Source organism: Manis javanica, chromosome 9, assembly GCF_040802235.1.
Source record: "Manis javanica isolate MJ-LG chromosome 9, MJ_LKY, whole genome shotgun sequence".
NCBI classification, from domain to species: Eukaryota; Metazoa; Chordata; class Mammalia; order Pholidota; family Manidae; genus Manis; species Manis javanica.
The window spans coordinates 78,606,376-78,618,579 of record NC_133164.1 but is presented as its reverse complement, the minus strand read 5'-3'; the positions used below and the strand labels follow the sequence as shown (position 1 = coordinate 78,618,579).

General features: G+C 42.3%; 1 protein-coding gene across 9 annotated transcripts in view; it reads left to right on the top strand.

Annotated features, from left to right (window-relative positions):
- Positions 1 to 12,204, top strand: part of PTPRM (protein tyrosine phosphatase receptor type M) — an 857,076-nt gene that overhangs the window by 792,774 nt on the left and 52,098 nt on the right. For all 9 annotated transcript variants that reach the window (XM_037008365.2, XM_073212814.1, XM_073212816.1 and 6 more), the window contains one exon: positions 8,793 to 8,890. In XM_037008365.2, the coding sequence (XP_036864260.2) occupies positions 8,793 to 8,890 (98 nt within the window). The remainder of the gene's footprint in view (positions 1 to 8,792; positions 8,891 to 12,204) is intronic.

Below are 12,204 nucleotides of genomic sequence, written 5' to 3'. Positions count from 1 at the left end.
TAAGAATGCAGAGCATCCTACATGAACCAAAATACTCCATGTCTAATACCAGGTCTAGCCTTAACAGAAATATGTCTCAGACCAAGAAGACAGGAAGCCCTGTGCATTTCCAGATTCAGTACTTCAGCCCATCCATGTGTTTGGGACCCGTCGGTTTTCTCCCATGGGCAGGGACCTGTGGTAATGGTTGAGACAGGGGAGGGTTTGTGAAGTGGGAGAAAGACCACTGTGCATGGGGCCCCTTCTCAGGGAGATCAATTCTGGACAAATCTGTATAGAAGTGTCTGGAAATCACTACTTTTAAAATAACTGGTGTACCCCTTGGAAAACCTCCATGTGTTTCCAGAGATGTGTATATCTCAGCTTGAAGGTCAAGTATTTTAGGATGCTTGCTTATTGCACTGTACATGAGAGTGTAGCATGTTCTTGCCTTACCTCTACCTTATACAACTCCAAGTTTCTTGAACGTAGGGGCTATATTTCAACTAATCTTTGCACCCCTTACGTACCTCGCAGGATGCATGGCAAAAAGCAGGCCAAGTGCTTACCCATAGATATGGACTGCACACTCAAATTCCCATGAGGGGCCAGGAAAGGAATCTGAATGAGCAAAGCCAGCTAGGTATGACACCATAGGACATGAGAAACCATGTGACCTGGGTGGGCCTGTCACGTTCACAGACCTCTAAGGAAGAGGTGTGTTAAAAACACATGACTGCACAACTGACTGTAAACATTAAGAAAAGACAGGGAGCTTGAACTCAGGTCTTGGAAAATTTGCTGGAGGAAATGACTTTCAGTCAGCCAAGCTGAGATCAAGGAGTCGTGTGGGCCTGGGGTGAAGCGTGAATGGGAGGCGGAGCCCTGGCTGAGGATGTAGGAGGAGGTCTTGGGGAAGGGAGGTGGCCGGGGAGGGCTGGCACCTGCAACAGGAAGAGCTGAGACTGGAGAGCTCGTCCAGGCACTGGCTGTGCAGTGCTGTGCTTGCCTCATTAAGGAATTTGGGATTTACTCTGAGAGCAACTGAACCCCTGTCTAAGACACAAAGCAGGAAAATGCTTTTCAGAGACAAACTCTGAGGTGTAGGGAACAGGTTGGAGGGAAACCTGAGTGTGAAGTTACTCTGGCAGTTCAGGGGAGCCATCCGTGGCTTGGGCTAGGATGGGGGATGGACACAGAGGGATTCAACAGGACCTGCTGTGTTTGGGAAATGCTGCAGAGTGGCTGCAGCTGGGCCAGAGGAGAGGTCGGGCCAGCAGAGAAGGAGACCTGGAGCTGGCCGGGTTCAGGCTCTTGGATTTTATTCTTCAGCAGTGGGACCCTGGCAGGGTTGATGGAGAGAACTGACCTGATATACAAACACATTTAAAGAGGTTGTTTTCAGGTGCTTGACCTGGGTTTTCTTCTTCCGGTATGGTGGTGACTGCATGCACATACCTGTCATGTAGAACCCGCAGGGCTGCTTTTGACATTCAAAGGGGGCATGTGATGCCCGGGCCTCAGCTCGGCAGCTCACTGGCCACGTGGCCTTGGGACAACTTATCTGACCTCTCTGTGCCTCAGTCTCCTTTCAGAAAAATAGTACCTAGTACATAAGATTGTGATTTTAAATGTAATAAGATAACACATGTAAAATACTTCAAACAGTACGTGGGAAATAGTGCTCAAAAAACATTTGGTATTTTTCTATTTATGATGGAATACCAATTCATATTTGTACTATGGTTCTTCCCTTCAAAAGCTCTAATATGCCATTGTGAGCTTAAAGGACCTTGACTTCTCAGGGGCACTAGTCACAGAAACGTACTGCATGGAAATTAGAATGTGAAAAGAAGGGGTACAAACCATCTATCAAGCTTTGAAATTACAATTTTTTTAATCTCTCTCCCTTCCTGTGAACTAGAGAACTCCTTTTACACAATAGAGCCCATCCTTGAATGCCTCTCACTTATACTCCTCATCGTTTTTAAATTTTTTTATCGTGCTCTAGTTCTTTATGCCCTTTCTGTTGTTCCTTCCAGGCGCCGTGGTAAGAACGGACCCTCCCACAGCCCCACCTCCTCTGTGTCTGTGTGTCAGCAATGGGGAGAGAAATGAAGTGTATTGCTGGCTTGATATTATTGCAATTTCCAGACCATACCTTTCAAACTTTTTAGTCCATACTCCCACGGCGGGTACAACTGCTGAGAACAGCCCACTTGCCTACCACACAAACACCTGTAAATGCACAGCCACAACAATTGAGGCAGCTCCCACCCTGCTGGGAACTGCAGAAATCACATGCCCCGGCTGCCCGGGCTGCCGACCACAGCTGTTCATTCCTGGAGGGAGGGAGGTTTTCAGAGTCCTTGCTTGCTGCTTTGGACTCTTTGTCTTGAGAGTTTTGTTGCTTGTCCACCCTGTGAGCAGTCTCCACTGACCTGTCTTTCAATTATTCTCCTTGTGGGAAGGCGTTTGCCACGAAGCTTTTAAGGGATGGCCATCGAAGGCAGAGGAAGACTGACCCTCCCCTTGGGTTCCTTCCCGAATTTCAGCCCTGCAAGGGCGTGAGTGCTGAGAATAATCACCTTGGGTACCAGAGGTGTGTCTCCAGATCTAGCATATCGGCTAACAATGGCCACAGTCCTTCAGACCCCACCAGGGGCTGCCTAGGTCAAACAGAATAATTCAGTGTCAGTGAAGCCTACTGACCCCACCCTGGGCTCCAGCACGCCTTTTGATTTTGTTAGGAGACATATATCTCTAAGTCATAATTTATTCAGGTCTCAGCAAATAATTTGAAATATATCAAAAGAGAAAAAAACAGGACTGACAGATTTTACATTAAAAACCTTAAATTTGGGTGCCTTCCTTCTACCATTTTTCCCGTCCAAAACAAAACAAAGGTTTGAATGAACAGTCACAAAAAATATCTAGAATCTTCAGGCAAAAAGACAAGAGTCGCAATGCCTGCCCCAGATTGGTTCTGTTTCTGAGCAGCCACAGTGACCGGGTCCAGGAGAGACCACGTGTGTGGCAGAAGGGGCCACTCACAAATGCTGATGGCACACAGTGCCACTGGGATGGAGCCTCTGGACAGCCAAAACCCTTAACAAGGCACATCTGCCCCAGCAGAGGTGGCAGCCCTCTCCCTGCACTGCTATCGTGTTTTATTTTTTTCTGGGATCAATTTAGAATAATCTGTGTGGTCAAATTCATTTGCAGATTTTAATCCCAAACTGTTTTAGTTCCTCTGGATGTCCACACCCAATGTTATCATTGAAAAGGACCTCACCTATTTCTTTTTTCTATCTGAACCTTTTTTTTAAGTCTAAGTTGTGGGTAAGAAAGTTATCAAGACTAAAATATATGTCATCATCCAAATGGGCCACTAACACTTATAAATGACCTTTATTTTAATGACCCAAGTTTAGTAATGTAAGCATTCCAAAACTCGTGTCACCCTAACTGCTACTCAGCCCCTTGGGGAGGCAATCCAGCCATGTCCCCAGATGATGCTGAGTGAAGTTCCTTCTAAATCAGAGAGAAATGAAATTCCTTGACTCAGAGAGCTTGTATACAGTTAGACTAATCAGTAGATTCAAAACAAACAAATATTTGTTCTGCCATCATAACTTCATAGGAGAACAACTGAGGGTTAGGGCAGAAGGTGGACCTGAATTCCTGATGCCACTGCTCTGTGACTCTCCACTAGGAGAGATTTGAAAACACACCCAGACCCAACCCCACACCACACCAATTAAAACCAGAGTCTCTTGGATTAGGACATCAGAATTTTTCAACAGCTCCATAATAATTGAAATCCACAGCCAGCCCTTGATAGAAAACAGCTGCTGGGAGGCTGGGAGGCGCTCCGGTTACCAGGAGAATGGATCAAGTACAGTTGGAAGGCACAGTCGTGGGGCAAGAACTTAGAGGTGAGCCCTGCTCAACAGTCGGGAGCAGGCCACCTGCAGCATCGGGGCAATGCCCTGAGGCCCAGCGAGCATCACGCTCATTCTGAAGGAACCCCTGCAAAAGACGCACCCCTTTCAATGAATCAAGGTGATGTGCTTTCAGCTGCTGCAGATTACCTCCAAAATACAAGTCAAGAAAGGGAACATTAGGGAACCAAGATGGCAGCGTGAGTAGAGCAGCAGAAATCTCCTCCCAAAACCATACATATTTTTGAAAATACAATAAATACAACTAATCCTGAAAGAGAGACCAGAAGACACAGGACAACAGCCAGACTACATCCACACCCACGAGAACCCAGCGCCTAGTGAAGGGGGTAAGATACAAGCCACTGCCCGGCAGGACCCAAGCGCCCCTCACCTCAGCTCCCGGCAGGAGGAAAGGAGTTGGAGCGGGGAGGGAGAGGGAGCCCAGGACTGCTAAATACCCAGCCCTAGCCATCCACACCAGAGCGCAGACACACAGTGCGTGCATGGGGTGCTGGGTACTAGGGAAACAGGACAGTAAGACCTGTGAGCAAGTCCCCACAGCCGGTGCACCTGGGACAAAGAAAAGCGAGTGCTTTTTGAAAGTCTTAAAGAGACAGGGACCTCACAGCTGGATGGGAGCGTCACAGGACACTTAGCCCAGCAGCTACGAATCCTGGGGAACTCTGGGCGCCCAAACCCCCACAGTGCAGCTCGGAGGCCCCTCACTGTGACAAACAGCCTCCCTCCTGTTCGCCCTCTGACGGGGCTCTGCCATATTGGAGCAGCAGCCTGAGGCAGGCCACTCCCACAGCAACTGTGAGCTAAATAAACTCCATAGCAGCCGGGCAAGATCAGAAGCCCCTTCTGCACGCAGCTGCCCAGAACAAGCTACTAGAGGTCGCTGCTCTCCCAGGAGAGGAAGGCCATAAACTGGCAAGAAGGGACTTTCTCTTACCCAACACACATGCCAGCTCCCCACAAATACATCTATCGCCATGAAAAGGCAGAAGAAATTGATACAGACCAAGATCAAAGAGGCAAACCCTGAGAAGGAGATAGACCGAACCAGTCTTCCTGAAAAAGAATTATAAATAAAGCTCATAACCATTCTGATGTAGCTGCAGAGAAATATGCAAGAGCTAAGGGATGAAGTCTGGAGGGAGATTACAGACATCTGGAGGGAGATTACAGAAATGAAACAATCTCTGGAAGGATTTATAAACAGAATGGATAAGATGCAAGATGCCATTGAAGGAATAGAAACCAGAGAACAGGAACGCATAGAAGGTGACACAGAGAGAGATAAAAGGATCTCCAGGAATGAAACAATATTAAGAGAACTGTGTGACCAATCCAAAAGGAACAATATCCGCATTATAGGGGTACCAGAAGAAGAAGAGAGAGAAAAAGGAATAGAAAGAGTATTTGAAGAAATAATTGCTGAAAACTTCCCCAAACTGAGGGAGGAAATAATCGATCAGACCATGGAAATGTATAGAACTCCCAACAGAAAGGACCCAAGGAGGACAACACTAAGACACATAATAATTAAAATGGCAAAGATCAAGGACAAGGACAGAGTTTTAAAGGCAGCTAGAGAGAGGAAAAAGGTCACCTACAAAGGAAAACCCATCAGGCTATCATCAGACTTCTCAACAGAAACCTTACAGGCCAGAAGAGAATGGCATGATATATTTAATGCAATGAAAGAGAAGGACCTTGAACCAAGAATACTGTATCCAGCATGACTATCGTTTAAATATGAAGGAGGGATTAAACAATTCCCAGACAAGCAAAAGTTGAGGAAATTTGCCTCCCACAAACCATCTCTACAGAGTATTTTAGAGGGACTGCTCTAGATGGAAGCACTTCTAAGACTAAATAGATGCCACCAGAGAAAATAAAATCACAGCAAAGAAAGCAGACCAACCAATATTAACTAAATGCAAAAAATAAAATCAACTACCCACAAAAGCAGTTAAAGGAAGCACAAAAGAGCACAGAATAAAACAACCAACATATAAAGAACGGAGGAGGAGAAATAAGAAGGGAGAAAATAAAGAATGACCAGACAGTGTTTAAAATATCTCAATAAGTAAATTAAGTTAGACAGTAAGATACTAAAGAAGCTAACCTTGAACCTTTGGCAACCATGAATCTAAAGCTTGCAATGGCAATAAGTACATATCTTCCAATAATCACCCTAAATGTAAATGGACTGAAGCACCAATCAAAAGACACAGAATAATAGAATGGATAAAAAAGTAAAACCCATCTCTATGCTGCTTACAAGAGACTCACCTCAAATCCAAAGACTATAGGAACAAAGAAAGACTGAAGGAACAAAACAGCAGCAGAATCACAGAACCCAAGAATGGACTAACAGTTACCAAAGGGAAAGGGACTGGGGAGAAAGGGAGGGAAGGAAGGGAAGGGAGGGATAAGGGTGGGGAAAAAGAAAGGGACATTACGATTAGCATGTATAATGTTGAGGGGGGGGCATGGAGAGGGCTGTGCAACACAGAGAAGGCAAGTAGTGATTCTACAGCATCTTACTACGCTGATGGACTGTACTGTAATGGGGTTTGTGGGGGGATTTGGTGAAGGGGGGACCCTAGTAAACATAATATTCTTCATGTAATTGGAGATTAATGACAACAAAATAAATAAATTAATTAATTAATTAAAAAAAAGAAAGGGAACCATACAAATATATAGTAATATTATTTATTATTATTATTTAATGTTTATTATATTTAACAGAACAGTGTAATAATAAATAATACAGTGTGTACATATGCATACACACTTGTCATTCCTTTATTTATTCACTAAGCTCCCACTGTGTCCCAGTTATTCCATAAGGCACCAAGGAAATAGCAATGAAGCACAACAGTCATGTTCTCCTCCAGGGGAAACTTGAAATAAGTAATCATAAGGGGGCCTAAAGCTAAGAAAGGGCAAATGGGTTGCTCTTTGGAATTTTCCCTGGCCTGGCATGTCTCTGGAAGAATCATGTTGGACAATGAGAATAGAGGGAGCTTTTCTTCCTGCAGGCATGTGCTAGAACATCTGATTCATCCACTCTTGCCATTGTCATCAGAACTGTTTCTGGAAGTTTCAGGGTAGGTGGCACAGCCCTGTGTATCCAGTGAAAGAATCTGAAAGAGCCTAGGCCACCCCTTTGTTTTGGGGTCACAATGGGAAGACTGCACAAAAATGAATTATTATTTTTTTCTTGTAAATAAGTAACCTGGTTGTTAGGCACACTACGAATGTGCCTGTCTGCAAACTGGAAATGAGGTACTGATGGCATTCAATGTTCACTTGTCTCCTCTGAACCTTAGATTGAAGTCACTGAAATCTTCAGGCTATCACTGGAAGAATGGCACATGCATACCAAGGGACAGGGACCAAAATGGCAGGTGCTGGGAGGTAGGAGGTGGTGTGCAAGGTCCAACAAGAGAGCAGACACAGAGATGTCAGGTAGTGGAGCTGGTTTCCATGGGGAAGGAAAGAGTGTAGCAAGGAGCAGCAAAGAAGAATGATAGACATTTGTGTCGAAGACAGGCTTTGACAGTGGCCAAGGAGAAAAAAAATACACAAGAATCAACTGATAATTGGTCAAGAGAAATGCGCAGTGACTGAAGGAGCCCCTTGGTTGTGCCCCCATTGCTCAGTTTCCAAGTCTTAGCCAGGAAATGACCATTAATAAGTATCCTTAAATGCACCTGTTTTTGCTATTTATAAAATGCCTAAGTGTGCATTAATTCCACAAATCCCCAAAATAACCATCTGAAGTGTCACTGAAATCCTTACATAGATAAAGGAAGTTGAAAACACTGAAGTTCACAGTGGCTCAGTAACTTGCCCAAAATCACACAGGCACTTAAAAGGCAGAGACAAATCTCAATTTCAAATATTTGAGCTCCACATCCAGCCATCTGCAATGTCAATACGCGACACTACAACTGGGTCCTGGTCCCAGCATATGCCTGAATGTTTGTATTAGTTCTCATATTTCATGTGGCTTTCCATGTCCTTGAACTTGTATTCTTCTCATTTCCTTGCTTTTCTGCTTGTCTTATAAATATTTCTACTGTTATAATCACCCCCTCAAGTATGCAGGAGCATCAAGTAGACTTTTGAGGTTTTTTTAAAAATCTGGATTAAAAAAAACTTTTCATTCCAACTTGCTGTACCTACTAGTATTTATAGCACTATTTCCCCTTTTTTCTTCCCAGTCCATAAGAAAGCGCTTTTTAGTACTCAGCTCCCAAGACCTAAGGAAGCAGATGCTGATCATGCTCAGTGGCAGGAAGTACAATGGCTTGAAACTCTAACTTCTCTCTCGCTTAAGGAAGTCAGGCAAAATTTTTAAAAAAAAAGGAATACTTTGACAGCACAGAATAAGAACAACATTAGAAACAAGAAAAGGCCATTTTTCCTGTGGAGGCTCATTTCATACTACATACCATTTCCCTAGGATATTAGCCAGTTTTTAGCAGGAAGAGTAACATTACCCATTTTTTAAAATTCCACTCTTGAGTATTATGGAGATAAATAGCTAAATGATGGAGAAATAACTTTCTTTCAGAGCAGTAGTATAAGAGAAGTAAAAAGAGCTCAAATGCAGATATATTTGAAGACATGAGAAAATTCATCCATGAATGAAAAATTCAGCACTTCTGTAGGTACTGTTTTAGGAAGATTAGCCTTCTGCATCAACACTAGGAGAGCCCTATCCATCTATGAAAGTGAGGGAACTGCATGTGTTTATTAATATATTTATTTGTAAGCCCCAGAAATTTTCCACTTGCAAACTTAAGAAGGAAAAAAAAAAGCCCATGTTCTCTTTTGCTGCAGGGCCAATGCAAGAGACCATCTATGACTTCTGGAGGATGGTGTGGCACGAAAACACCGCCAGCATAATAATGGTGACCAACCTTGTGGAAGTTGGCAGGGTAAGTTTGCTACCTATCTATAGAGCCATTTATTCCTTGCCTACTTGGTAACTGAAGGCAAGAGTAAGCCTTTGAAGTACTGTATCTACTCCAGAAAACATTAACTACTACAGCTCCTCCTACCACTTGCTTCACTTGATTATAAATTATCCGTAAACATAGCCTGAATTGCTTTCATTTGTTGCAATAGCAACAGACAGGCATGGCACTCAAGATTTAAAAGCAGTTGTTATCTCGCTATATTGAGCACACGAAAACACCTCTAAGCATGAAGGCTAGTTGTTGGGTGTCAAACTTCAATGGGTGCCGCATTAGACATGACTACATTCCCTAACTCAAGAAAATTGACTCTAAAAATGGTGTGCAGCCCTGGATTCAGTCCTTAGATTAGAATTCCAGCATCTCCTCTTGCTTAGACTCTACTTTCCCATGCCTCCATTTCATAACCTGTAAAATGGAGACCTAATCTGCCACCAAGGTCCTGTATTACTCTATCTGTATGAACTGTTTTTCTTTAGCCAGGAAACTCTTAAGTAGTTATAATCTCGGTGGTCGTGTGTTACAGGATTATCTCCAGAGTGACGACTGAAAGAGAGAAAATACGCAGGGTGCAACTACCTTGCTTTATAGTTGGGTCACTTCCTTGGTTCTGCTCAACTCAACCCATTACTTCTTACAGAAGTCTGCATTGTGAGATTTATCCTCCCCAAAGGCAGCCCAGAGAATAGCCTAATTGAAATATTGGGGCCAAAACCACTAAGGGGTTCTTCCTTAAGTTTCTTAGTCAACCTTAAAAAAAGAAGGAAATCCTGCCATTTTCAATAACACTGATGAAACTGGGGGACATTATGCTAAAGTGAAATAAGCCAGTCACAGAAGGACAAATACGCATGATTCCCCTCACTTGAGTATATAAAAACAGTCAAATTCATAGAAGCAGATAATGCAATAGTGGTTACCAAGGTCTAGGAGGAGGGGAACATGGGGAGTTGATATTCAACAGGTATAAAGTTCCAGTTATGCAAGATGAGTAAGTTCTAGAGATCTGCCAACCAAAGAATGTGTATAGTTAAGAATATGGTACTGTGCACTTAGTTTGTTAAGAAGGTAGCTCTCATGTCAGTGTTCTTACCAAAAAAAAAAATCTACAAAGGGACACAGGAAACTTGGAAAAGCATTGGATATGTCTATTAGCTTGATGGTAGTGATGGTATCAGGGATATACACATATGTCAAAACTCATCAAATCATGCACATTACCTGTGCAGTTCTTTGTATATCAACTACACCTCAATAAAGCTGTTTTTAAGAAAGGCTTTTCAGGAGGTATCAGGAGGCACAAACCAGGAAGAGAGACATTAAGAAGTGGGAGATACTTATAATTCTAGCAAAATGGCAAACTAAATAACCTAAAAACTGCTCCTCCTGCAAACATCTAGAAATTCTAGATAAAAGTATAAATATGTCTTGTCATATGTTTGGGTATATCACATGTATATGTAAATATATATATATATATATATATATATATATATATATATATATATATATATATATGTTTAGCTTAGCTCTTCAGGAAGTAAACTAGTAGAGACCAGGTTGAGAGTGCACACTGTAGCTGCCTTCGGAGTGTAGGCACTAGTCTTGGGGAGAGAGTAGGGGGCTTCAGTCCTCACAACCTTAGATCTTGGGTCTCAAAGCCCACCAAGAACAGGAGATAACATCATGGACCTCAGCAGAGTTAAGAATTTGAACCAAGACTGCCCCCTGCAACCTAAATCTGGAAAGGGTAGACATTCAGAGAAAGGGCAGGCGGGGCCGAAGGAGAGAGGCAGAATAGGGAAGCCCGCTGAGGAGGGGCACCAGAACAGGCACGCGACCCAGACGCACATCAGTCGTCACTTAGGATCTGGGTGGGAAGTGGCTGAAGCTTTTCCTCCAATTCATGGGTCGAATAAAACACCCTATTCTAAATCAGAAAATGTTTAGGACTGAATCATAGAGTATCATATAGTGAACTTTTAGGATGTAAATAAAATAGTAACTAAAATGATATATATGGTCTTAAATGTTGTTATTAAAAAAGAAGACTAACTAAGCATCCAATTCAAGAAGATACATAAAGTATAGAGTACAACTACAGGAAAGGAAATATAAATAGAAGATGGAAATTAGTAAATAAAAAGCAATGGAAAATAATAAAAATCAACATGAAAAGGTTTTGTGAAAACACTAATGAAATAGACAAATATCTGGCAATCAAAAGAGAAATAAAACCAAAAATAACCAATATTAGGAATAGGATAAAGTTTTGTTATTGTAACAGGTGCTATGAAACAAAAACAATAAATCTGAAAGTTTAGATAAATTAGGCAATTTTCTCGACAAATAGGATTTTCCAAACTGACTCAAAAAGAAATTCCAAATAGACAGTAATTATTTTAAAACTTAATTATAGATAAAAATTGACCAGCCCCAAATATATTTACCAGTATGTTCTATTAAATATTTCAGGAGTGGATAATTCAAGCCATATAAAAATTATTCTGAGAGAAAAGAAAAAGAAAGACTGCTCCCCATTTTATTTTAAGAGTAGTATTCCTTGATATTAAAAAGAGAAGGACATAGGAAAAGAGTAATATATAGGTACCACAAAATGGGAAGAGACCTATAGACCAACCAATGAAAATGGAGCCCAGACACCGACTGTAGGCATATGCCACAAAATAGGTGATTAGTGAGAAAAGCATGAGCTTTTCAATCAGCTGAGCTGGGTCATTTGGTTTTATGCATGTGAACAACATTGTTAAAAAGGCCTCCTTCATAAAACACTGAAGAGTGACTACCATAAAAAGACCAAAGTATAACAAATAAAGCTTTAAAACTTACAGGAATAAACATGGAGGAAAATATTTATGACCTTTGATTTTCTTAAGAATGCTTCAAAGATACCAAAAGTTCAACATGTTAAGAAAAGGATGGAGAAACCTGTCTTAAAATGCAAAATTTTCTGTACGATAAAGGATATAAGTAAGGTGACAAGATGAGAGGGGAGATATAGGGGACCAGGAGCTGACCCAGAGCCTGGGTGCAGGTACCTGGCCTCACCACAAACCTTTCCTCTGGGCAGGGGGCATGTGTGGCTCTTGTAAAGGCTAAATGAGTTTCTACCTGTCTGGTGGTTAGAGAAGTGCCTGCCCCATTGTGGACTTAGTGTAGTATCAGTGTAACCCTTACTTTTGAACCAACAAACCAAGACCTACAGTGGTGTCTATCATTATTACCTTGTTTTTTTTTCATCCCAAATTGACCTT